Here is a 27,949-nt window from a genome sequence, read left to right on the forward strand (position 1 = left end):
AAATATTCTTGCTGACTAAAGCTGTTGGATCAACACTAATTCAATAAGAAGACATTCTGCCTGCAAGATGTTCACACACAGAGTCACAATAAAAACATGTGCCAATACAGTGTACACACACACGCACAAGCACATTTAATACGCATGCACAAACACCAAAAAATCTCATGAGAGCGCTAACATTTCATCAATTAAGACGCAGCAGAGCCTGCACACTGCTGCTCCACTGGCGGGTGGGACGGAGATAAACAGACAGCTCTCTGGAGACGCTCTGCAGTACGTCACAAGACGAGCAGCGAGAAAACAGCTCGCTGGGAGGGGACAGCGAGTTCAGACACAGAGCGAGGAGAGAAAAGGGAGAGCGCAAGAGAAAGCGGGGACAAGGACAAGGCCGCCTTCCAAAACAAATCGACTGTATAAACCTGTCTCTCGCCAGCTCTGTGGTTTGTGTCCACGTGCTGGGTGAGTGTGTGTATGTAGGTGATCAAGTTACAAGGCTAGCAGAGAGGAACAGAATGCCAAGCCTCATTTTAACACTGTAGTGAGACAAGCATGGTTCTCTCTGTGCGTGGCTTTTTACATTAAAATCCTGCACCACAGAAAGAAAAGACAGAAAGACAGACAGAAAGGGCTTGGAGAAGAAAAAAACGGAAAAGATTTCAGTGCATTCTAATCACTTCCTGACTTTTGGGTGAGTCAAAAAATCTGCAATATGATGACACAGACTCCTTCCTAATGGGCTATACACATACACACACACACACAGAGGAGAGGTTGGAGGTCATTCCCTGACTCAGTTTCCATCACCTGAGCGAGGAGCTGGACAATGACAAAGGGCATCAAGCCTCCTGCAGTAGCATTTCCATTTCAAAGAGCTTAGAACCCATCTGCATCTGGCATGGGTCCCGCGCTTGGCTCCGTACACAGCGATCAGCTAAAATTCAAACCTGTGCGCGATTGCTTTCACCTCAGTAAAACATGGCAGTAACTGTGGGTCTCCAGATATGAGCCACTGACCATGCAGCAGCAGGATGTTCAAGCAGGTAGAGAGGAAGAAGGTGTGCAGGACAAGAGAAAAAAACCAAGGAGACAAGAAAAGAAGCGTATGGATGGAGGCTTTATGACGGTGCAAGATGTAAAAAGCAAAGTTTTATCTCCATGCAGACACTAATGCTGACCCCATTATCCAGACTGTGAACATTAATTACATCTCTGGTGCATTCACTGAGCAACAGCATTCTGAGAACAGTTTGCAATAAGATAATGTCCATAGGCATCGTAATAAAGACCACACTGCAGCTTTGCGCCGCTAAGACAGGCTAATCTGAGGATGGGAATCTATGTGTAGGTGTCCACCTCCACCTCCTTCCAAACACAGATAAACACGGGGCAGCTGCGACCACCGCGGAGAGCCTGAGAAAAATCAGACCCCTGGCATTTCTATTGTACAGGCTGAAAGGAAAGGTTGCACAGCAGTAATTACATTTGGAGGGGAAGAAGGAAGCACTGTCAGAGGTTGTCTGGGCTACCTAATCGTGTGTGCGCTCGTGTGTGCGCATGCCTGCATGTGCGTGTTACGCCTGCGTGCATGTGTGTCAAACAAACACCCTCACTTGCACTTGCAATAAGCCTGTGTCTAATCAATAGTCTCACTCCCATGCCCATTTTCTAGCCAAAAAGTCACAAAGCACTCGGCCTCCACAAGGCTTGATTACTCAGCTGCTGGCTTTGTTATTGAAATGAATTCATCTTTAATAACTCCGCTGCTGATACATGATTTGGCACTTTTCTGCTCCAATGCTATGAGTCGCTCTTTCTGTCTTCTGGGATGGGGCTGTTGTTACTGTGCAGGGCGTTGCTGCACAACCTGGAGATTAACAACAAGTCAATGGAAGACAAATACGTGTGCTGTGAACTGCATCCCCCTCTCTTTATTCAGCCAAAGTGTCCTTTCTCATCCAACCTGCCCTCATTTAGCATCCAGCGTGCTTATTGTGAAGCTATGGTGGAGTAAAATGCTCTATGTGAGACTTTCACAGCCAAATCCCTTCCTAACTTTGCTTTTTAAAGTCAAGCTGAATTTTGCGTTCTCCTCACTTTTTGACTAATATAAATATTACAAACATAAGCCACAATGATACTTTGACTATTGTGCATACTGTTTCTTATGAGAGGATGAAATGATTTTTTTAAATACAGGTTTGTGTGAAAACAGCGTTTAAGTTTTACACCTCCATTCGTAGCACTTAGCTAACGTTTGGGAGCTTGCGTTGCTAAGATACGCACAGCCAGCTTCCATGGTGTGCCAGTATCAAAAGCACATTACAGCCATGCAGAGCCTTTGAACACTGATGCAACGCATTTTGCCCCCTTTTTCCACAAGCCCACATAGCGTTGTGCAATTTAGCAATTTAAATCTGCCCCTTTATTTCAGAGAATCCATCACGCTGCTAAATTTACAGTTTGCTCTAAACTAGGCAAACTAGAGTTAGTGCTTGCTAATATTTCTAGTAGATGCTACTTCATGGGTCTCACATACATGGGCCCTGATATGATGGCTAACAACCAGGCTGTTAAACTCACTGCAATGCAACTGTAACCTCAGTACACTGGGCATTATCCAGTGACATGAATCAGATGAATCCAGTGATCTGAATGAAGTGATGTACAGTCAGAAAGCAACACAGGGAATAACCACGGCTAACGTGCGTTCCATTGTCTGGCTGCTTAACTGCAATAAGTCTGATCCTTTCCACACGACCACTGCACCCCACCGCACTTTGATTTCAGTTTGCCTTTAAGCTCCTAATAATTTCCGAGTAACACTCCCTCCGTACTCACAGGCCTTCCTCCTTTATAACTGCCTCTTCCTCCCTCCACCCCCCGACAGTAATGGTGATTTATTATATGCTTGGTACCAACTTTCTGTAGATGAATACAAATGATAGATCAATACGAGATAGATAACACGAATAAATACGAGCGCCACGAGATAAAACAGAAGCAGAGAGGAAGAGGGAGAGGGGAGGGGTTCTCTTCATTCGCCTCATCTGTTAGCGGTATAATTAATTTATCACCTATCCCAGGACTGAGGGAGGCGTCAGCGGAGAGAAATAATGTATTATGTATGGAGGTATCAGTGTAAGAAAATAAATTAAAAAAGTGGAGGGAAAAAAAACAGACTCTTCCTTCTAAATTCTAAACCGTCTCCTCCGTACAGATAAAAGGATTATTTATGCTTTCAGAGCGACCATGGCCCTGCCGTGTTGACTACTCCACTGCTCATTATCTGAATACCAGTCAACCTTTGGGGTTACAAGCAGCTTAAGTGTCTGCACTTAGTCTGGAGGGGAGAAGCGAGACAGAAACCAGGCACTGGGCCTCACCCTTTCTCATTTTTCCCCATTCTATTAGAGCAAGGTATCTCAACACATTTAACCTACATCCAGCATGTTCACAATCCAGGGTAAGACCTCCCGGCCTGTTCTATTCTATGGTCTTTTAAAGCGTTTATCAATCAAAAAGACCAAACCAAAGACTAAAGAGAAACGTGCAGCTTTTCTCCTGTTTTTATACCTAAATTTCTTTGAGTTTCGTACTGTTGGTCGGACAAAATGTGCAATTTGAAGACGTCACGTTGGGCTGAGAACTCTTGATGGGTTGTTATGACCACTTTCTCACACTTTAATAATCTATGGATTAATAAATAATGTAAAGAATTATTAGCTGCAGCCTGGACTAGAAGGGAAGACACTGCCACAAAGCATGTCCTCTTAGTCCGTCTAGCCTTGTCTCCATTCGTTTGTAGCTGCGCTGTAAAAGAAGGTGTGGATGTCTTTCATGCTTTTAAGAGTTTGAACTCAACTGCACACATACATGCACATGTATCTGACTCCAGTTCAAGTCAAACAGTGGAAGAGCCTTATGTTAACTCATCTAGTGCAAAGAGCATTTACGGCACCCCGACAAATAAAGAGGACATGAAAATGTAGCTGACGGCTGCCATCTCTTCCCTCGTTTCCACTTCCTCATCCCCCGCAATGCCTGCGAGTTTCATCAGCGGGCTACCTGGTGTACCTCCACTGCATGGAAATCACAATGAAAACTGCTTGATTTCAGCTTCTGGGTTGATAAATTGCGTCACGCACACAAATCTGGAAAGCTTTTATTATTCATAGAAGTACAAACATCTGAGGCTGCACTACATATTTTGGGATGGCTGTTTGGGTCTTTAGGGAGTCATGGTAAAAACCTTAATTAACAAACAGGCTCATTTATAGCCTGGTGCTTATCATGGGTGAGCATGTGGCGACCATGGTGCAGCTTATCGTGGGGGAGCATGTGTTCGCCATCCTTAATGATCAGAGGTGCATTTGTCCCACTGGCTTCCCCGCCAGGTTTGCCAGCTCTAAAGAAAAGGTGGCCCGTGCAGGTGGTGGCTTTGAGTTTGGTGCGACAGAGCAGCTTGCAAACTCTTGTTGATTTTGTCTGTTCGCAGCTTTTGTTCAAGGTTCTTTTGACCTTAAATGGGAAAATATTTGGCTGCATAAATTCTGCGGCATGAACTTGAAAGTGTCAACTAATGTGGCCTGTGTTTGGTCTCAATTAAAAGCAAAAAATCCATGTATGAGGAGGAAACGTTGACATTTAAGTAGATTGCGAATAGGAATGTTAATGATAAATTAAAGATTGTCAAGAATTTCATAGATATTGATTATGACTGTGTTCAGCAAGCAGACGTTTGCAAGCTTTCAATACAGTTCAGAAAGCTTCGATTTTCTTTGATTACTAATTGGTGACCATACTGTGGCAGAGGATCAATTTAAAAAAATGACTTAATGGCTTAATCTGCTCTATTTCAGAGCATCATTTACAAAAACAACTGATCCACAGGAATCTTTGAAAGGTCTCTGCACATGAAAAACTTACCACCAGAGACTATTCTTCAGCTCTTCTGAATCAAAGTAATGGAACAAACTGACAGCATAGCATCTGGCTTAGAATTGTTGACAATTTTAAAAACGGATTTCACCCAAAGGAGTGGAAACTGGAAGGCCCAGCATCAGCCCAAAACTAGAAAAACTGTCAAGAAAAAGCACAACAATGTTTTAAAGTATCTGACATCTGCAACAGACATTACATTTTAAAGTAGAATAGGATAATGTCAATGAATTTAGAGGAGGAGATGGGGACTAATGAATCCATTAAAGGAAACAAACACCACCATTATGGCACGCCAAGACTCAGTGGACCATGCCAATATAGCTGCTAGCTTGTGGTTTACTGCAATTTCTTTTCTTGTAACTACCCCGTGTTGCAAAACATTCGGGTTTAATGAATGTCAAACCCCATAGACCATCAGGAACACACCACGGGCACTGAAAACACCCGCTCCAAACATAACTTTCTGGCATAACAATCGCACACTGCTCTCACACACAGCCAATATAAAACCAAAAGCCCAGAAGAGTCAACTGTAGCTTGGCTGCCCAGTGTGGAGGACCTGGAATAAGGAAGTTCCTGAAGAGTTGGACCAAAGCAGGAACAACACACAGCTCAACAATGGATTTTATCACATGGCAATAAAGATGTGTCTAATTGGATGTGCTCTGCGTCTGTTAGCAATGCTGGGTAATAGCTATCACCATATTAATTGTGGCCACTAAACTTAAGCTATAGGTCTTGAGTGAATAATTGTGATTCATGTTGAGAAAAACAAAAAGACAAATTGAGTAAACAACGAAGCTTCAGACATAATGGCGTTCTCTTTCCAGCGGCTGCCTCCAAAACGTGAGTAAAATACGCATCCGCAGGTGACAGAAACTGAAGGGAGGCATCGAGAAAGCAGCTGCAACTGTTTCAGGTTGCTGTGACCTCTGCAGCTAACCCTCAGATCACACACCCTAGGGGCAGAGATAATGAGCAATGTGCTCAGCAGGACTCAACTCCTTAAGTGACCACTAGCCTGGAAACAAGTCCTTGCTCCTCTTAGCGTGGTAGCTTGTACAGAGTCCTCTGATTTACCTTCAAGTTAGCTTTGAGAACAGTGGAACCGTCCACAAAGCATGCCAACAATGAACCAAAGCCTCCACGTTCATTTTTGAGAGGTGGTGGGTACATGCAGCCTGAGGGCTTTTAATATTGTGAGTTAACTGTCAGTCTTACCCTCTTTGTGTTCCTTGCTATCAGACATCTCCTCTCAGAGAGGCCGACGTGTGATCCAAAAGATAATATGACCCCGCACCCCTGCAGTTTAGAGTGTGTGAGAAACCGAGACGGTATTCTTTTGGGGAATTTGCTGAGTGACATTTTGATAATCCAAGAGAAAGGTCAGCGTGGTAGAGAGGATGCCGAGCTGTCTGGCAAAGGTAGACTCGCCAGAGCCCTTTACACCATTCCTATACATTAAAACCCTGCAGCGATTCACGAGGGCTGCAACCACAGAACTAAATCGGCTACAACAATACATACACTTGAGTCTAAATCTGTGTGAAAACAAAATAAAAACACCACCTTGCGTTATGCAAGGAGGAACTAAAACAATACCTAGTTCTGAACAGCGTCAGTGAACAACGGGAGAACTTTCAGTGACAGCAAAGAGGAGACTCTGGCACAGGCACTCAGAGAAGTCTCAGAGCCCCAAGAGCTGGAGGGGATTATGTAAGTCGCTCAGTATACTGGGTCACCCAGTCGTTTTTGATATGCACTACAAGTGTAGCGCTGCTACGCTCATTGCAAAGATTCTCATTTTGTCGATTTTTGGTGTATGGCTAGGCTTCTGTGTGAAGTTAAAATCAGCATAGACAGGTAGGTTTTATCACTGCACTATGGTTGGGGTTTTACCTGAATAATGTTTTTTTTCCTTTTCTAACTTTAGAAGACCTGCACCCACTGACGGTGGGTTAAATGCTGCTTTTAAAGGGGAAAGTGCACCCTTAAATAGAATTCAGGGTGAATTTCAACCAGGAGCATAGAGACAGACTGTAGTGATGATATAAATATATGGAGCTGCTCCATAAACAGTAAATAATGGAACTGCACTGATGCAATATATGACAGGCAGCAGCCATGATGGTATTATTGGCTTGTGGCTATTTTCTGCCTCACTCTCATTTCAATAAAGCCCACTGGGTGTGTGACTAGTGTCAAAACTAACTTACAATTGACAATGAGTTTCACTTGATGGCATCATCAATTCAAGCATTTAATCTGATTCCCAAGTAAAGAAAAAATACTGACTGTATGCAAAAGCAGTAATCCATGCTAGAAAGAGCCTCACTCTCTCAGCAAAGGCTAACCTCTTGCTCTCACGTTTTTTTCTGTTGCTCTACAGACAATAAAGAAGGAGAAGGAATATATAGTTTGTGTGGGTGGGTTGGTTTTATAAAACACCAGAGCAGGCCTTGACAAACATGATCAGCATATTTAGCCTTCAAGGCCACTGGAAAACCCCACAACAGCTGAATGAATTGATAAAGAAAGCAACTGCCTGTGCAGGTAGGGGGTTTGGCTGCTGCACAACATGGAGTCTTTGTTTCTCTGGTAGTGTCATGTTACTCCCTTTGTAGGACAAAACCCAGCTTGTTCCAAGACACTGAACAGATTAAAAAAAATGTGTGGGGCGCGTGGAAAAAAAAAACATTAGCTATGGAATTATAAAAGGTAAAACTGTATCTGCTCTGGTCCTGTTTGATTTTTTGTTTTGTCTAAACAGCTTTAAAATAGTATATTTATTATTAATAGTCACCCCCAAGGACGTATTCCAATAAAATACACCTGCTAACCAATAGCTTCGTAAAGCTACAATATATAGTTAAAGTAGAACCGGATGTTATATGATATTGGCTTCAAAATAAAAGCACACTAAATGTCACAAATGCTAACGTCAGATTGATATTGATAAATATCACGCTATGAAAACAGTTTCTAAGTCTGTAATTTCAGATCCTAAACATATTCCGCTTTTCCAATTTGGTATTTTAACTATTACATATAGCTATATACTACTAAGTATATTGGTCAGTATCACGTGGATCGTCATTTCCATTTTATTTTAGCTTTGACCGGAAATCTTATCTTATTATTTCCGACAACTTGACTTCGTTCTAGCATCGAGGTGCTACTGACAGCTGTCACCTTTCCCTCTACTTCACATGTAGTTTAACAACATAACAATGAACCGCAGAGCCGAGAGTATTAAATGATTAAGCTGGTTAATAAATAGAAGATGTAATAAACGACAAACATGTCTCCCAACACTCCCTGTACTCAGCGGGCACGGCTACGTCCGATGTGTACCAGGAAGAGACACAAACATCTCACCTTTATGGGGTGAAACAAGTAAAATTAAGCAGTCTCGCTAAAGGCGGTTTACTCTTGACGAATGTTTAACGTGTAGCTGTGGGTTAGCTCGACACTGAATGCGCATACAGCCGCTAACAACTTTGTTTTCTATTCGGTGTCCGGCCTGTTCTCACATCGCTACTAGTTTCGCAGCATCGGTTGAGTGTGGCAAACACCCACCCCTCCTGCACCATTTCCGTGTTTTACACGGAATCATTTCCACGGAACCCGTGCCACGTCAATTAAATACGCAGGTTTCGCTGAATTGTGATGGAAGACAATAAGACAATATTAGCAGGCAACATTTAATGACCGGAAAATGCGCTGTGTTGCCGAATACTGCGACACTGGTGCAGAATAACCGGTTAATAAGTGAAAGGGTACATGACGTGTCTAAATCAATGAGTCCAACACAGCTAAAATGTGCTGCTAAAACAACACAACTTACCTAGTGCCACCTCGCAGGCTTTGCGCAGCTGTGAATGGTGAGCCTTTTTCACCTCCTTGTCGGCCAGGATCTTTTCCAAAGCTCGTGTAAGGAACATGTTTTTCGTCTTTTTGCCCTCAAACATGTCGCACCGGAATTTGGGGCGAGGTGTGCCTGGTCCCAAGGGGGGCTGCAGCCGCCTCGAATGGAGATGTATTCCTTTGCAAATGTCAGCTGCAGAGCCCCTAACAGACAAACATAAATAAACACAGAAGGTGGGGTAAATCCCTCAGATTTCCATTAACGACCTGCCTCCTGCGCCATGTTGGAGAGAGGAAACGACGTCACGTACGTTTGAGAACGGCCGCAGTGAGGCAGCAGGGAGAGAGAGAGAGAGAGAGAGAGAGAGAGAGAGAGACAGACAGACAGAGAGAGGGAGAGAGACATAGAGACAGAGAGAGAGACACAGACAGAGAGAGAGCGAGAGATACATAGAGAGAGACAGAGAGAAACAGAGAGACATAGAGAGAGACAGACAAAGAGAGGGAGACAGACAGACAGACACAGTGAGAGACTGAGAGAGAGACAGACATAGACAGAGGCAGAAGGAGAGACAGAACGAGACAGAGAGAGAGAGAGACTTGCAGCTAGGCTTTCTCCACATATAGTATGTGTAAACCTACACAGGCCTGTTATCCTCATATGTAAAATAACTGGCATTAATACAGGCTTGTGCATGTCTTGAATTAATTATGCCAGCTTCAAAATGTGCAGGATTCCTCTCTTCTTTGCTGAATGAAACATGCCACCTTTACGCTCACATACTTAGAATCTATGCACATTATACAGCACTCATGTGTGAGATGTAAGCACATTTACATAAACCCGTATGTTGCTGTTAGCAATCTGAATTTGTGTGAATATGTGGTACAAACAGGAAAATTAAAGAGGTATTCAAACACACCTGACGACACTGGATAGAAAAATAAGGCTTTTGTGATCCTCAAATGGTCATAACTGAAAATCACACATCTTCATGGAAAGTCCTTTTTCAACTTCACAGGCTGGAATTGTATTTTGAATTACATATTTTTTCCTATTCAGTACAATCATAAAAGCAAAAAAAAAATCTCAAAACCTTATTAACTCTGATTTAGTTGCTGTCTGGTGTTAATTAATGCATTAAAAGACCTGTCAATCAGTTTGGGAGTGATTGCAATATCCAGTCTTGTACTATGTTGGTGGGTCTACATGGTTTCTCATTTGTCTTCACTGTCCACAACACCATGATCAAAAATGTGTGAAGCATTTCCTGCATTTTCTTGGAAAAAATAAATACATACAAAGCATTCAGATTTTGTGAAACTCTCTTTGTAAATGTAATTATGCCGCAAATATCATTCTCCCTGTTCATTTAATCCTACTGTCACCTGGCTATACCTACATGTTTAGTATTTCTGCACTGCCTTTTGCAGCCTTGTGTAACGTTTAGCAAAGTCCGACAGAAAATACATCCAACAAATCTGGCAATTTGACAGCACAAATTTGGCAGCTGTGGGAGGCAGAGCTCACTTTAACTTTGGGATGTCTTACGTGTCCGTTCCACCGTTTCTGAATCCATAAATACGAGCAGAGCTGCAGAATCGGAGACTGGACACGGAGAGACAGAGGAGGATGTTTGAGGGAGAGCGCTTGATTTAATGTGTCATGCTTAAAGTTATCAGTTTCTAATTAAAAAGGTCAGTGAGATTATCAAAACGAAAGCCACGGGACTGAAATGTTTATTATCAGACATCCCAGCATGTGCCTGTATAAACCATAAATATCACTGTGACAAGCAGAGATGCAAAGATGAGATTAATGTGACATGAACATTTACGGTGTTATATAACAACATTTATTCAAGTCAGACAGTTATTAGAATCTCACATTAAGCATGTAATCTGTCAAAAGTAAACATTTCTGACTCTGTCATTGATCTGTACCTGAGTAATGACACAGTGAGCTGCTGACGTGACAGCTCATTCTTTCCCAATTTCAGCCAAACAAAAACATCGAACAAAAGACATCTTAGTTTAAACCAACCCAAGATTGTCAGGCGATAGCATAGCATATCATGTACGCCAACAATGTTGCAGTAATAAAGGCATCAACACACTGGCGTTATAGTCGAAAATCTAAACTGGCACTTGGTAGGACTAATTTCATAGTAATAAAAAGCTGAATAAAAATAGAGATAGGGTTATATTTATTACAAACAGTTCTTGTAAAAAGTTTATTTAACATAAAACATTTTTTGGGAAATTTTAGCTGTTTCCTTTAAGAAAAAAGTGCTGCTGTATCATGACAAGTGCTCACATGACCACCATTCACTGGAAAAAGCTTATATTATAGAACAGTCCGCATTATTTTTTCCTCTTTAAGTGGAGAGTAATATTTGAAATTGCATGGAATTCATATAATGACCCACTGATCCTGCAGCATGCTCTCTGACACTGCATGTGGGATCAGACTGGTCGCTTAGAGGATTTCTGGTTATTGGCACAAAAAAAAAACAAAAAAAAAACACCGCCATCAGTTCATATTTTATCAGAGAGGAAAAATAATGTGAACAACCTCAAAAACAAGAACAGCAAATTAAAATTCATGCTTTGCTGCGCCTTGTCAGCTCATCACCTGATAATATCTGGGAGGAATATGAACTCTCGAGAGGGATATGAGGTGTCGAGATAAGTGACTGTGAGGGTGGAGCTGCAGTGCGGTCATATATATGGAAATCTCTCCCTGTCTGTCTCGCACTTCTTCAGCAGCCCCGACGCAATGGCCTTCACCGCCCTCATAGTCTCAGTGCAGGTCGGGTTGATCAGGGATTCGGGCAGGAGGAAGCCGAAGTATCCTGTATCCCTCAACTCGAATGCAAACGCGTACGGGATCCCGTTTCTGTAGGCCCAGTCTATGGAGCTGCCTGAGCTGACATCTGTGAAGAAGTTCATCAAAGACAGCAAGAAAAGCTTAGAACAGTATTTTGTTATATAAGCATTAAGAAATGTAATCGAGTACCAATGCCAGATGTACTTTAAGTGCATTTTGTTGCTGATATTTCTGTATTTGCACTTAAAATGTAATGTAATGAGTGTGGTTTTGCTACTTTTACTTAATTCTTCTTCAACACTGGTGGCAACAAACTGACTAAATCTTAGGTGATCCCGAAAGCATCGTTCTCATTGTTTCATCTGAGCATTCGGCTCCTCACAGTAGGTGCATGCAGCACACCGAGTGCAAGATAGACCGAGGCGACTGAAAATCCTCTGTACTTCGTAACATGAATAGGGATCCATTTACAAAAACCACAGACGAGGTGGGAAGGAGAGCAGAAAATACTCAGGGACGACTTGACGAATCATCAATTTTGTCTGTTTTTCTAAACTTGGAGGATAAAGTGAAGAGACGGAGAGGTACTCACACAGAGTTGTGGAGGCAGGTCCATATCTGTACCTCACTCCGTAGGCAGAGTACAGGGCTGTCACTGCATTGTGAGCTGCTGACTCCTGGACAGTGAAAGCACAAGGTGGCTCATCAGTGATTATATATACTGAAAGTCTTCACAGCAGGATTTGATATCAAGGCGTTCCTGTTAAATAACGCCAATGTACAACCACACATCAGGCCACTCATGTGATGAAAATATTATCTGATTATTGATTTATCATCAAGCATTGGCTCTCTTACCACGCAGTTGAAGTTGGGGATAGTGGCATATTTGTAGGAATAGGGGTAAAGCAGCATCTGGGCGTAGGCGTGGATGGATATGTACGCTTTGACACGTTTCTTGTGCTTGCGCAAGAACTTGGCGACAGCCTTGACTTCAGGCTCAGACTCGGGGAAGGGACCGCAGTAGGTGTCATCGCAGGGATGAGAGGATGCACCCTCATCTGGGGGAGGAAAGGAATGGCAAAGTCAGATTTGGACGCACAAATCAAACTTTTGGTCATATTCAAGTCAAACAAAACTAAGTCAGAGACAGACTGGATTCCCCACAGTCATGTTATAATAAAGAAGCCAAAGACAATTAAATGCTTTGCAGAAACTCTGAACCCACTGTCATGACCTTCCAAGAGAAACAAAGGCTTCTGGTTACTTCCGATGTGATGTTTGTGACTCTGAAAAGCATCCTGTCCCCCTCTGCTTCTTAAACACACACACTGAACAGTGACCATCGGTACCTCTGAGTGATGTATATGACCTGCTGACCAAACCTGACTTGTTCTGATTCGCTTGGAGCAAAATGGAGCACATTGAAAAAGATCCTAGTATTTAAGTTTGATTTAAACCTGAACTGCTGTTGTTTCTAATATATTTGCTGTTATTTCAGAAATTAATGAGGCTCAATTAATTCCCAGCACCTTGACCTCTTTTTGCAGTGCAGTGCCAAACATTACAAGCTACACTGATGTTTGCATATAAAAGTCCTGTCGAAGTAAGTCACATCTATAAACATAGAAGCAATGTGGTGGTCAGTATTGTATATTAATATACGTCTCGAGCACTTTTGGCTGCAAGTCAACTCAAATCTTCATGTGTGTGTCTGTACTGCAAATTTCTTTTGTTATATTCTCAGAGCCCTCCCTTCTGCTGATGATGATTCAGCAGACCCCCCCGCCCACCCACCTCTCACCAGAGACTAAATGACATCAAGCACAACTTGTTGTCACCACACAAATATTTCATCCACAGCTTACACTGATTAATAGGCAGAGAAGACCACATCAGCAACAGGCTACAAGGAGCGCCTTGCCAAGTCTCCTTGTGCTGTATGACAGAGAAGTTTAACTCACCACACCATTTCACTTTCCAGTTTCTGTTCGCGTCCACTCCCCGGCAGTGGAACTTGTGATTTTTGGACCGTGTTTTCCTCCAGAACCGATCCTACAGGGGGAAAGTGATTGTCAGACTCATCGAACAAATGGAGCTACCTGCCATCTCCGAGCTAATCCATCTGTCACTCTCTCAGCTCCGGCTGGTCTATTACAAGCGGTACATCTGCAGACAGGAGTTGAGGGGCATTTTTCACAGGCATTATTTTCACTGAAGGATACATAGATGCAGAGATAAGGGCTGGCTAATGACAAAGAGCACATTTTTCAACAGTTTTTCAATTGCTCTAAAAATTCTGGTCCATGTGGACATAAACCATTTGGCAGACTGCATTTACAATATTCAAAATCTGTAAACAGAAGTGGTGCATCACCAGTTTTTATCCTGCACACATATACGTGCACCTGAGCAAAATAAGAGGTTTATCCCTTGAACACTGTAGAATGTCTAAAAGCTACGACTAACTGACTGTTCAGTCTGAATTGTGTACGTAGAAAGAGCTGCAGTACCGTGGTCCAGCTGAAATGATATCCATCCACATTGAAGACAGGCATGATGTAGAAGTTGAGCTGGTTAAGCAGTCGTCTCATTACAGAGTCATGCGGGTATGAGTTGATGGCCTTAGATTGTAAAACAAAACAGTTGGATTAAAGAGCATTGACCGATGAGAAATGCATTATTTTCTGACCTCATGCATGATTGCTGTTACAGTTCTTTACATGCACAACTGCAGCAGGTTAATACTCGGTGTGTAGATGAGGATTGGATAGAGGAGATCTGGGCACTGGGCTAATGCTGCTAATAGTCTGCTTGGACTCAAGGTTAATATGCTTTAAACCTTAAACGAAGATGGCACCCTGACCTCCAGTGGCCAACCTTAGTTACTACATTACAGTGGATTCACACCTAAATTTAAGCAAGTGGAGCATCTTTGCTTTTTTCTTCCCCTCTTCTGTGTGACTGTTTCTGATTTCATGCTGCTATTTATTTTATTCACTCACTTCCTACCCCTTTTCATCTATCTTTGAAGAACTTGTAAGGTCATGTAATGTCTTATGGTGAATTAGTCACGAGGTGTCTGCAAACAGAATGAGACAGCATGAAAAACTGTTGTTTTATAAATGTCCAGGAAATCCAAGACAAGCTCATCTTCAAGTGCATCCACTACTTTATAATGGCCATGCAGAAGCAGTTATTTTTCTCATCAGCACATTTGGCCTGAAATATTTCTCAGCATTTGTTCAAGCATTTTCTACCAGTTGGGGTTCATCTTGCAAGAATTCCTTCAAACGGGCTGTGACTCGCGATACGCTTTCCTTTAATTATCCTAACGTTCTGGCTCTCATTGTGTTGCACCGTGTTGCAAATCCCACTCATCTGGCGTCTAAGTAGTATAAAACCAGCCATTAAAGGTTCTTGCAGTTAATGTTGAACTCTGGTCTGGTACCATGCTCACTTCAGAGGGTACTAACTAAGACTTTAAGGGCATGATGGAACTTGTTCAACATCTGAACATAAAGTGTATCCCTAAGTATCTGCATAAGTGTGCATGACAAGTGAACAGATGTTCATGTTTTGTGGACCCCAGAGACCAAACGTCACACACTGCTTTCTACAGAGTATCATTTAGCTATATGTTCCTGATGCAAACAATCCATAAAGTTCAAATAGTGGTTCAGTATTTGAATTTGCAGAGTGGAAAAACAAGACTACCTCTTTGACAAACCACTGGCAGAAGGCAGGTCCTATCCACTCTCTGGCATGGACGCCGCAGTCAATCCACACGGCTTTCTTCTGATGACGACTTCTCTTCCCTATCTGACAGGAGAGAGGCGCTGACGGCTTCAGAGCAGCGCGAGTATCCATGTGCATCATGCGCCTGCGTGTCATATTTCATGCGTGTGTCTCGCGCTTTTTTTCTCCTACCTGAAGCACATAAAGCGGCCTTCCCTCGTATGACTTCCCGACGGAGAACATGTCAACCAGGTCGGAGCGGGTTCTGTTCACCTCAAACATCCAGCTCTGGATCTGAACGGCAGAGGATAATGCCGAAGAGTGAATGTCACTCAAGGGTTTGTTCGCAAAGTTTTCAACAGTAAATTGGGGAATTTCATTTTTCAGAAAATCTAAGAAGGATGTTAAGACTTCTAAGACATAGCAGTATATTTAGTTCTTGTACAGACATCGTATAGTTCATGCATGTATTTTAATGTGCATCCATGTGTATGAGGTTGTGTCTTTATCTGCATGATGGGTCTGCACAGGCACACAGCGAAGGAGAGGATCAAAGCTGACAGAGCTAAAGATTTGTGGAGGCTCTCAATGTGTGTGTGTGGAATTCATGCTGCTTCATAGGGCCTGACAGATTCATGTACCAGGAGCCCGATCGAGCTGGGAAAATAAACACTCCAAAGCTGCGAAGTGTCTGAAGCTGAGTGCTCGTCTGTGCGTGTGAGAGCGCGAGGCATTCGGGAGGCAGACCTGTGGAATGGGGTAATTGGGAGTTTGAGAGCACCTTGGAGAGGATGTTTGTTTACTCTGTGCGTGCGTTAGACGAGAGAGAGCAGAGGAGCGTGAGGGATAGGCGGGTAGATGGCGGGCTTCGCATCTACCTCTTCCAGAGAGTGGTAAACCTCGTAGTCATACTGAGACTCTGACCTCCGCTTGCGAGAGGAGCGATATCCCGTCTGCTTTTCAATTTCCTTCTGTAGATTGGAGATAAAAACCCTGTGGGGGGACGACAGGGAGTTAGACGCATGACAGACGTGACCAACCACTGTAACATCCTAACCAATAACATTAAATCACCTGAGCAGAGTCACCTACAAGCAGGTGCTCACTGGAAAATACTGTTTTAATATTAGAAATTACAATGTTTAGATATTTCAGCTCTATATGTGACTAAATAAACTCAAACATACGCATATTTTCTGAGCTTTCAACTGCATCTCCTGGTTTTCATTCATCAAACAGTGCAGGCACGTAGGTGACACTTTGTGTGCTAAATCTAAATGCTGTTATTGTTTGTATGAATAAGCAACATCCTTTACAAGTGTGGCTTGGAGGGTTGTAGCCATAGCTACTGTAAAACATAGAAATGATTGCAATGAAATGTCTATATATCTTACATTTCTCATGTTTTCTAGGTGCAAAATCTCTGTACTGTCTCATTTTGACATTTGCCTGCTCAGGTGACATGTTTGCAACAACCCAAAACACCAAATCTAACTGAGTGTGAGAAGACAGAATTTGCACATATTCCCATTTAATGATATTTTGCAGGAGGTCTAGAACATATTGTGGCTAATGGGTGTTGAGGGCTGGTATGAAGTGGTGGATCAGGGGTCTTGGATTTATTGTTGACTCACTCCTAACACCAATTATGTAACCGCTCTCACTCGTCCTCTCCTTTTCCAACACCCGAACCAGTTTTCTACATCAGCGCTCACCCTGCGACAGCGCAGACGATGCCAGTTATGCCGCTGCTGTCTAACAGTAAATGAAATGTGTTGCAAATTAGCCAAAACCACAATTATCATCGTCATTATCTGTTTATAGGCTGCTCTCAGGCCTGATCAGAACCTGCGCCTCTTCACTTCCCACTCGAACCTAAAACAGATGATGGGATCTGTTTTCATAGCAGCTATGTGGGCAGCCAGGAGTACACTTCCTCATGAGGTACTTATATATACATTTCTATCCATAACTACCTCAAATAACACTAAACAAGCTGGATTACTTCCCTGACAGTAAAATTGGATCGTCGACGCCTCGTTCCCTCAAAACCAAACCACCTACCAAAGACCGTCCCCTGCAGTGTAAACCATTTTCTCAGACAATCGAGACAGAGGAGGGGAAAAAAAAAAAAAAACTCATCCTCAGATCTGCAATTCCTCCCTCAGGACAGAGATGACAATGGGATTCTTTCTAGCTGCGGCTGCGGCCGCTTTGATAAACCTCCATCATTTCAACGTTAATTTTGATGAGGGATGATGTAGAGAGATGAAAGGCTTGTATTTTGGAGCAGATTGGGAGAGGGGCTGTGATGTGCTGGGTGCGTGTTTTGTGTGTGCTTTGAGGAAGTGCAGGCTTTTGCATGCAAACTATGGCCGACTCCGCATGTGCAAATCATATATTCTGGCTGCGGAGAGCTGGGTAATTGCCACCACCTTTGGATAACAGATGTGTCTCAGGGTGTAGATCCTCTGCTAACAAGATTACAAAATGTGTAGCGTGTGCCTGTACTTGTGGCTGGTGGTCACTCCAGTCTTACCGATAATCAATACGCTCCTGCTTTAAGCGCACATGTAAACCTCGGGTGTCATTGCGGTTCACGTGGACGTCCACGGTGGCATTTTGACAGATTAGAGCAGCACTGTTGGGCTGCCAGAAGTCCACCTGAAGGAACAGGACAAATATATTAGATCCAGGGTTATAGAGACACGAACAGCCATAGTGAGGAGGAGGAGAGGGTGATGAAGATGATATGATAACCACCAGGAAAACCAATCCAGCAAATTAAATTACCAGACTTATCACAATATTTCAAAAATGATGCAAAAAAAAAAAAAAATCATATGAACATGTAAGCCAACAGCCCTGCTCATTGATTTTCAACATCAATCATACACAAAGAGGTATTAATGGGATTCCAACAACAGTGCTGGATGTTCTTTTACCATCCAACCATAATGAAAGAGTTTTGATTGCATTTCTTATTCGTCCTTTTCTGTTTGAGTCAGTGCGAATTTACTGATGAAGGACTTTAATGCTGCCAGGCCACATCCAAAACTCCAAAACAATCCAAAAGAACTGAGTCGGTGGCCAGCTGTGGCTGAATAAATGTAACTGACAGAAGAAACACTGAATTTCACAATGAAACTGAAAAGAATCTATATTTGGACGAGTTATGTTTTGGCTGACACTTGATCGACTTAACGAGGTCAGTATTTGCCTCACTCTTTGCAACAAAAACCACCATAAAAATGAGTCTTGGACTTAGCTGCCTCGTCACTGACTCTGTATTAGATCTCATGATGTCACCTAAACTCAACTAAGTTGTGGTTAAGGGTTAAAGAGCAAATGTTTAAAAGAACTGACTCCAAAAAAAACCCTTTTTATCTTATCTCCTATGTGTTTAAAATAGCACCAAACATTTGGTGCTCATGATGGCCAAGTTGTTTTGGTAAGACCTGAACAGTTTAACATTCCTCTGGTCTCTTTCTTCAAGCGATGGGCTAAATCAGGGGAATGTTGATGGCTCTCCAGCGTTAATGGGGCAAAACGCACTCGGACGTGTCCCATTAACAACCTGCAGCCATCGGCTCTCTCCCTGCCTTCCTCTCTACTGTTTGACCTCACGTTAGCGACAAAAATCCTGCCTTTCAGCGCCTGTTATCAAGGCGTGATAGCGGGGTCTGTTCGCTCCAGCCGAAACAGACAGCCCATTGGCGATGCTAGCCAACTATATAAACACAGACACCATGTGGTAAGTGATAAAATAACAGAGAGAGGGCGAGAAACTAAAAGAAAGAAGAAGAATTTCTGAGCAAATATGAAAGCGCTGATCTACACATGACATGCACAGTAGTCTCTGCACGGAGAGCCGTGTATATTCAGCGTTCCTGTGTCTGCAGACGTGTGAACGTCCCCAGCTGGCTTTCATTTGTACTATAGCAGAGACATGCAGGCTGGCACACATGCTTGTTAATGTGTCAATTGGTTTAATGGTTTACAGAACGCATACCAGATTAATTGAACTTTGTTTAGAGCCAGAGGGGTAGAAAATCCTGAGCCGGAATGTTTGGTGCCCTGCAGTATAAGCCGCGCTCTGCTGCTGCACTTTTATGGCGTTTCCAAATGGTTAAGTACCACAAATGTTCCAGCGCTGCCGCTCTGTTAGCCAAACAAATCCAAAACACATACGCCTAAAAGGCTCTTAAATATCCCCGGTCAGATAACACAGCTCCTCACAAAATAACATTTAATAGCTGATTTCATGAGCCCTAAAGTTGCATTCTTTTTCTGCTTTATAAATCTGTTGTCTCCTGATTGTTTTACGCGATTCTTCGTTTTAATGTGTCTCTGTGTGTCTGTGTGTGCAGGGCAGCTATAAATTGAATTGGTGTTGTTTTGGTTGGTGTAACACTGGCGTGGGCAGAACAAGAAAGGAAAAGTTATGGTTCAATAAAAGAGAGCTGGCTTTCCTCGAGGCAGATGAGGTGAAGCTGCCACTGCCAGTTAATGTGTCAAGTAAAAGAAAACAAGTTCATTAAAGTAAAGCACAGTTCTTCGTGGATATAAGCAAAACAGATTGCCCGGAGCTAGATGAGAAGGTTGATAGCACACTCGTGTCTGCACAGCACACATGAAGCTATAGACAGTTAGCTTAGCTTAGCACAAACACTGGAAACAGGGGGAAACAGCTAGCCTGGCTCTGTCCCAAGGTAAGAACATCCACCTACCAGCACCCCTGAGGCTCACTAATAAACACTTGCTGCTGGCTCCAGCTTCATATTTTCTAAAACTGTCCAACCATTCCTTGAACAATGCCGCATAAGCGTAGTTATTGAGTATCTTCACTACTTTATGTCTCTTTTTTCAAACAGGCAGAACAGAATCAAATCAACTGATCTGCCAAAAACCTTTGCAGAAACAGTGGCCATGCATCAGTTTTATCTTAAAGTTCTTAAAATACTGCTCACAGCTCAGTTCAAATGTGAACTTTGAACAAGTCTCTCAAGACAGACAACAGTCTGTCTCCTCCTCTCCCACAGCAGCAGCACAGACAGACAGACAGTTACAATGATGTCATCTTTAGACAAATGCTGAATCTGCTTCACAGGCAGTAAATAATGGAACAATTAGTAGGATGCAATGACAGCAGCCAGGGTGAATTTACCAAGATATTAGTCCATCTGTGTCACAGATTTAACGCCTGGAATAGTTCAAACTAAACTTCTGTGATCCGAGACAGACACAGGCTCCAGTTCTGTGTCAATGCTCCCTCCCACCAACATGGAGCCCCTGGAGATTTCTACTCATTTCGGTTCAGTCTCTGAAACGATTAGCGGGTTAAATCAATCACTTCATCAAAAAAAAAAAAAACATTAATCAGCAAATGTTTCCATGATCAATTTATTTTCTGAGTGGCTTGTCAAGACAAAAAACATAATTTCTGACTCTTTTTGAAGAACACATTATGTTCTTAGTAAGTGTACTTATGAGTATTCAAGTAGTCCTTGAGTACCACTTGAGTAATACTTGAGTATACATGAAGTGTAAATAGTTGCTAAATTGGCACAACTTTTACAAGCTTGAAGTACTGAAATCCAGCACTGAATATCAGAATTCATGAGCATTGAACACAGTTGCAGTACAGTTGCATTATGTCACCAATGTGTTGGAAATAAAATACTTCAATAAGTGAAGTGAAGTTAAGTACACTTCAGTTGAGCACAGTAATATCACAGTGTATTACAAAGGATTTGAAGATAAACATACTTTTCATAAGTACACTTTATTGTTATTAGAAGTATTTGTAATCCAGTACACTTTTTAGAAGTACTTTGAAAAAACACTTTAAATATTGCAGAACTGGTAAATTCATTTTTAATAAATTTAAGTAGAACTTAATGGCATCTATTTATAACTATATGTCAAACATACTTTAAGTTAAGCAGAAAAAGTAAAAGTCTACTTGTCAAGACTTTTCTATACTTGACTTATATTTCTAATACACTAAAGTACACTTCTTTTTGACCTGAGCAGTTTCCCTGTTGTGATGATTTGCTTCTTTTCTTTATCTTTTATAATAATAAACAGAGCATCTCTGGGTTTGGGCTGTTTGTCAGACAAAACAAGCAATCTGAAGCCATCAGCTTGCGCTTTGGGAAATTGGCACTGATGTTTTTCATTATTTTTTTGGTCAGATGATAGTTGATAAAGTTCACTGCAGCCCTAGTTTACACAAAGCTACTGTGCTGAGTATTACAAGTATTATAAGCTGCAGCTGAAGTGGCAATGACGCGCACAAGTAATGATTAACTTTTTGTGAAAATTCAACATAGAAATATCTTATCTCGACAATGCATAGCTTTGGTGGAGGTGTTTGCTCTACTGGGTGCATTCGGGAGGTGTTGTGTTTCCTCTCTCGGCTGCTGCTGAGTTCACCTGTCAGTCACACAGGACTGTGAGGTTTACTGTAAACGTGGATCGCCTATTAATGCAGTTTCTGCAGGTCAGACTATGATCAGTCATGGTGGCTTTCACAGCTATCTGCCATCTGCGTTGCTGCGATTCATCCTAAACTGTTGTTGCTGCTTCTGGAAACACAGAACACATTGATGCTTGTGCACCAGAGGTTTTTTTTGTTTGTTTTGCGAATGACCTACCCACCATCAGGTGTTTGGAACAGCAAAGGTGAAACCTGTCGCCTGTATAAGTTAAATGCTACATCAGTCATAGAGCAGAGCCAAACTATATTTTAAAATCTTTGACTTAAAGAAAAGTGTCATGTTGCTGATGATGGATCTGATTCTTGATTAAAATTCTTGATATTTATTATTTGACCTAATGCCGAGCCTGAGGCTGAAAAGCTCGACTCTGGCACTGGAGGGATGGCAGTGTGGCTAAGCTACTGAAAACACAAGTCCACAGCTGTCCAAACAGTCGCTGCCACCGCCTCGGTTGGCCTTGAAGCACCGTGTCCGCTGCCTTTACATGCACGAAACTCCAGCCAGGTCCTAACCAGCAGCCTGGCTCTGTCCTGTCCTTCACTGCAAATCACAAACATTTACTGAATCCTCTTTTGCCCTCTTCTGTTCTTTCCCTGCTCAGAGCTGCATCGGTTCTGGACCACTGAACGAAAGCCTGACCTGAACCCAAACAGACGCCTTTCATATACGTTGATGACGCATCTGGCTGCACAAATGCAACCCAAGCAGACTGAAGTGGAGCGGCGAACCACGCTGCCACAGGGCAGAAATTCTGAGATCGGAATCTCTGCGAGCTCCCAAAGGAAGTCTTTCAATTTGATTTGTCATATTTTCTTTTTTAATTAGCTATTCAACAATGTTGTCTTTTGTTTTGAACATAAACAACGGCATAAACTCTGACTAAAACAACGGTCACAGAACTTTGTCTCCATATTCCTTATAATTAGTAGCAGAGTACATAGTTCTTTCAAGGAAACTTCCTAGGAAAGAGGCCCATAAAATAAAATCTGACATGGTAATAAAAGACAAAACAGACTGAGTGATGTAGCTGAAAGCTCTGAAAAAGCTATTACGTGGGTCTTGTGTTGTGCTTATTTTTTTTAATTTAAACACAAGACGTGAATTCAATTTCAAAGCCCTCCTCGCTAATCCATGACAACAATTCTGAAGAAACATTGAATTTATCGCCTTTTTTGTTCATTTTAAACCTTAAGTAAAATACGACAATCAGCCTAACACAGGTGTATGTTTTTATCTGTAGAGTACAAATCTTTCTGGTTGCCAAAAAATACAGAGGCCATGACAGTTTCCTCTAAAGTGGCTACCGCCTATCTGTTTTATTATCTATCTATTATCTATGAGAAATTGAAGGTATATTAGGGATTTTTTGACATATGGGGCAACAGTTTGCCTGCTAGCTGTGATACTTATGCTTGGAGAAAATTGGATATTAAGCTTGATTGAAAATGATTTTATATTTTTAGTTAAATCAAGCCTTCAATCAATAATTTAAAGCATTTTTTGAACACCTGTCAAATACGAATGCCTGGATTGCATTACGCCTGTTATTCTTTACAAACAATCTTTGCTGTGTGTATTTGCAAAAGAGAACAATGTGCAAAGGAAGGTCATCCACGCTCCTGAGGCTGATGGGTAATCACTCCCAAATGAGTTCAAGAAAATAGGCGAGGCCTTTCGTGTCCTCCGGGGTTTCCCTGCCTAATTTCAATATCTTTGAAACACATGTTCGTACAGTTTCCAAACACTGGGCGTCATTATGAAGAAACGGTTTACATTTTCCCTCCCATTCTTCTCTCGGGGTTTCTCACTGAAACCAATGCGGAGCATCCTATCAGCAGTATCTCAGGCTTTCAGGCAGGGACTATGTCCTGGCCGTGACGGATGACCACACTCGGCTGCTCCCCTTCTCTCTGTTTTGCCTATCGCTGTCCCCAGTCCTCTGTCACATCACCCCCACCCACCCTTTACCATCAGCGTCGCGCCTCACTCCGACTGCTGTTCTCGTGTCACAGAAAGACCGCTGGGACACTACAGGCTGTGAGCAGAATAATAACAGACTTTAATATGGCTGTAACTGTAACTGCTGCACAGGCTATTTGTACGTGTATTCATTTCACTCTGTTAGTACTGTTTCATACTGCTATTTATAAGTCTCCATACAGATGCACATTAGCCTGCACAAAACAATAAAATAATGCAGTTTAGCAGAAAGCTAACCCTGATTCCAAAAAAGTTTGGACTCTGTGTAAAGCATAAATACAGCAGATATATTAAATGTTTAACCTCACGAACTTCACTATTTTTTGTAAATATCTGCTTATTCTGAATTTGATTTCAGCAACATTTTTCAAACAAGTTGAGACAGCAGCAACTAAAGACTGGGAAAGTTGTGGAACGCTCCAAAAACACCTGTTTGGATCATTCCACAGGTAAACAGGTTGATTGGCAACAGGTGATAGTATCATGATTGGGTATGAAAGGAGCATCCTGGAAAGGCTCAGTCATTCACAGCGAGGATGGAGCGAGGTTCACTACTTTGTGAACACATGATTGGATAAAGGAGATTACTAGGGAACACAGTTTGTTTGCAAATGATTGTGTTCTGTTTTTATTTTTGTTTTACACAGCATCCCAACATTTTTGGAATAGGGGTTGTAATCTAATCTAAAAAACATTTGAACAACATACAATGATGAAATGAAATAACTCGTGCCAACCTTCATATGTCCCAGGATTTTCTTGAGCACTCGGACCTCCTCATCATTGCTGGGAGTTATCCTGAAGACTTGATCACTGCAAAAACAACAGAGGTGTCATCTTACAACTGAGATCAAAGACCCCCAGAGGGGTTTTTACAACGCTAACATTCACTGCGACAGGGCTCGGGTCCATTTTCATTTTAAAAACACTTGGGGCCATGAAGTCACAGCTAATGCAGCCTCCTTTTGTGCTGATTGAAGGTGACATAATAGCAGATGTTCGATGGTGAAACGGGCAGCTCCTCCTCCTTTAAAGGGCGGGTCGTCTATCCTATAGATGACAGGGTCAAACCTCAGTCAAACAACCTGTGTGAGGCATCATTATAGGATCGGATTTCATCGTTTCTGCAGGTAGCACCTGGCTGGAACTGTTCTTTGGCGGATAAAGTAGCAGCAGCTGTTTCACATTTTCATATTGTAAATATATAAAGCACATACCAATATGTGCTGTACATGCATGTGAACACCATCATTTTTTCTGTGTGGAAAACACAAATAATTATACCTAATATTGCAACAAGCTCGTGCACACATTGCACTGATTTATTTTTTGTACTAAGTTAATGTGTGGTGTTCTCAAGGTGTCTCAATGGTTGATCATTAGAGGGACTGAAGTTAAACATCTGCGGTCAGATTAAAAAAACTATGCTGCTTTTGCTGATTTCAAGTACTTAATTCAATTTTGTTCATCTGGAATGAAGAATAATTTCATTTTTCAGAAAAAATGTGATTAAATAGTGATAGGATACCATAGTTGAATTAGTTCTAATTCAATATAAAAATCATTATGCAGTCACATCATTCTTTACATGATGATCTTGGCAGATAATTGCAACAAAAGCTGTCAGCAGATAGAGACGCTGGAGAGTGTTTCTCACACGATCTTTTACATGGCCTTGTTACCAAACAAAGATACTCTTTATCCTCATGGTGGATCTGACACAGTGTGACTTTCAGTATCTGAGATTAACCTTCAAGCGAACATGCCGCCAATAATTCATTACAGTCTCTTAATTACAGGCTGTCTGTGTGCCAGGTTGCATGTGCTTCCACTTTCATGTCTTTCCTCCACCTCTTTCCTCCTGTCTCTCTCTCTCGCTCAGTGTCTTCCTCTCTTTCGTTCGGCTTATTTCAAAGGGCTTTTTACAATGTGTCACACAGGAAGTTGGGCCCCCCTGAACAAAGGTGGCAGTGGACCACTCTGAGGTCTGAGGAACAAAAGGGTCAGGGGTGTCCCACGTGAGCGGCCACCCCATTTCAGTGACCGCCACACACTGCCGGAAAACAGCCTGTTTCCAAGGCGACGGCAGTGATAGAAGATGGATTTCAAAGCGCTGCAGGTGGTTTTTGGAGGTGAAAATATCGTTGGGATGATAGAAATTTGGGAGGCTGATTAAAACAAAGAGGCTTGCAAACTTCTAAAACAAGCTTGTCGTATATTCTGTTATAATGGCGTTTTTCTCTGTCTGAAACATGAGAGAAATATCAATTTCCAATTCCATATCAATTTTTTTTTTTTCACCGTACAGCACCACAGTCGCTGAGAAAATAAGCAGAGCCCCAGAGCTCTGCTGTGGTCCAATTTGAACCATTTCTTCATCTTTTAGCGATTCCCCAAGATGACAGCCTGTTTTTGTTACAGTGCAGGCCTGGCACAGGCCTTTTTGCTTGTGCATCTACCAGCTGCAGGGCTTTCTGAGCTAAAGCTGTCCTTAAGTTGTCAGTCTGCTCATTCCCACAGCACTGCTCTCTCTGGGATGGAAGCAATTTGCCTTCAAGATCCAGCCCTTAAACCAAGACGCTGACTCTTCGTCGTGTGTGGATGCTGTAATATCGTCCATAATGTCGAATGCTGAAGAATGACATGTTTTGTCTTCTTTTTAGACTAAATGCCCATTGTGAGGCGGAGTAGAACAACACCCAACACACCCCTGGTTTTTGAGTGAAACTTGCCCCCCCGCCGAACTACATATTGGGACTTTTAGTGCCAAACCAGAGGTGGTGTGAGCTATATAATCTTTGGAGCACATCCAAGATATATGTTGTTTGAGACAGACGAGGAGGGGGGTTTCCAGATGAGGTGGTCTCCCTCTCTACGCCCACCAAACTACAGCAAAAGCTCCTTTGAAAAACCAGACCATAAACCCTTACAGCCATGCCTTCTATATGTTTACCCAAATTACAATACGTGTTCAGCTCCAGGTGGCCCCCACTGGAGACCCTCTATTTGTCCAATTGCTCCCCTGATTTCACATCCAAGGTCAAACCCTGGGTCTCTGGGTGGAGAGCTGTGTGTGCCCCACATCAAGCTTCATAAGCATGCAGACAGAGCGGTGTGCCAGCACTCCTAACAAAAATGCCTGTTATGACAAATTTGTCCACTCTTGTGATCACAGAACATGGCCTGCATGGAGAGAGCTGGGAACTGCTGCCATCGCAGAGCTATAATTTTTGAAATGAATACTTTGAGCAGTTTGACAGGCCGCTGTTGCAGTACGCGTCCCCAGTGTCATCTATGCCTATCATGAGCAAATCTGAAAGCCTCTCTGCAGCGCTCCAGAACAGATACAGGCTTATCCAACGTGCCATCACACAACAGGGTAAACTAAAAGCTTTATATTATGTCTCAAACGGGAAATATTTCGAAAAAAAGATGAGGCAGATGGTGAGCATAAAGACTTTCTTTGTTCATGCTCTGTGCGCCTAACATAAGATAAAACCCGTCTCTTGGTGTGGAGATGGTCTCTGCAGAAAACTTCTCCTCTGTTGTGCGCTTTTTGCTGCAGCCCAGCAGGCTCTAGCGGGCTCCAGTGAGCCCCAGAAATGAATGGGGGTCTTTACTCACCCTGCGTAGCGGTTGTTGTAGAGATAGGCACCGACGGGACATAGCACGTTGCTGCAGATTATCACACAAGCCAGTAAAACGGAGGCGCGAAATGCGCTCCCGTGGTCCATCCTTGGCCGGGAGATCAGAGACGGAGGATGCCGATCGGGCTCCTTTGCAGGATGCAACTTATCCGACTTATCAGAGCAGAAGTGTGACTGCAGCTCAAAAGACTGGCTCCGGCGCACCATCAGCAGATTGGCAGAGTCACTTTTGTTGTCGCGCCGCACTCTCTGGTAGTTGTCCCCCCGACACGGAAGGTGCAAAAGGTGCCAAAGTCGGTCATCTGGCACAGGGGAAGCATTTACCACCTCTTTGAAGCTCTGGAGGGGAATTGCAGGGTAGCAGCTCTTTTTAAAACGAGGAGGACCTGAGTCACGTGGCCCGGTGTCGGCTGAAGTTGGTAACTGGATCCCTGATCAGT

General features: G+C 42.7%; 2 protein-coding genes across 3 annotated transcripts in view; both read right to left on the reverse strand.

Moving 5' to 3' along the window:
- The window catches only part of arfgef1 (ADP-ribosylation factor guanine nucleotide-exchange factor 1 (brefeldin A-inhibited)), a 51,652-nt gene extending 42,565 nt beyond the window's left edge, over positions 1-9,087 (reverse strand). For both annotated transcript variants that reach the window (XM_041961365.1, XM_041961364.1), the window contains exon 1: positions 8,792-9,087. In XM_041961365.1, the coding sequence (XP_041817299.1) occupies positions 8,792-8,915 (124 nt within the window). In that variant the 5' untranslated portion in view covers positions 8,916-9,087. The remainder of the gene's footprint in view (positions 1-8,791) is intronic.
- Positions 9,088-11,308: 2,221 nt separating this feature from the next.
- Positions 11,309-27,802, reverse strand: cpa6 (carboxypeptidase A6). Its single transcript, XM_041961630.1, has 11 exons — positions 27,487-27,802; positions 24,600-24,675; positions 17,919-18,043; positions 16,258-16,372; positions 15,572-15,673; positions 15,359-15,463; positions 14,155-14,265; positions 13,606-13,696; positions 12,500-12,702; positions 12,234-12,318; positions 11,309-11,747 (listed from the first exon to the last, which is right to left on the reverse strand). The coding sequence occupies exons 1-11, from the start codon at positions 27,714-27,716 to the stop codon at positions 11,533-11,535; spliced, it is 1,458 nt and encodes a 485-aa protein (XP_041817564.1). The 5' UTR covers positions 27,717-27,802; the 3' UTR covers positions 11,309-11,532.
- Between the last annotated feature and the right edge of the window lie 147 nt (positions 27,803-27,949).

Source organism: Chelmon rostratus, chromosome 20 (genome assembly GCF_017976325.1).
Source record: "Chelmon rostratus isolate fCheRos1 chromosome 20, fCheRos1.pri, whole genome shotgun sequence".
Classification (NCBI taxonomy): domain Eukaryota; kingdom Metazoa; phylum Chordata; class Actinopteri; order Chaetodontiformes; family Chaetodontidae; genus Chelmon; species Chelmon rostratus.

What these genes read in the sequence shown, in the direction of transcription:
- cpa6 (XM_041961630.1), bottom strand. Translation starts at nt 27,716, where the DNA reads ATGGTGCGCCGGAGCCAGTCTTTTGAGCTGCAGTCACACTTCTGCTCT. An exon ending in GGCCGCTTTATGTGCTTCAG is followed by an intron (nt 15,464 to 15,571) that starts GTAGGAGAAAAA and finishes CTCTCCTGTCAG; the next exon opens with ATAGGGAAGAGAAGTCGTCA. An exon ending in CTGGAAAGTGAAATGGTGTG is followed by an intron (nt 12,703 to 13,605) that starts GTGAGTTAAACT and finishes TTCCTCCCCCAG; the next exon opens with ATGAGGGTGCATCCTCTCAT.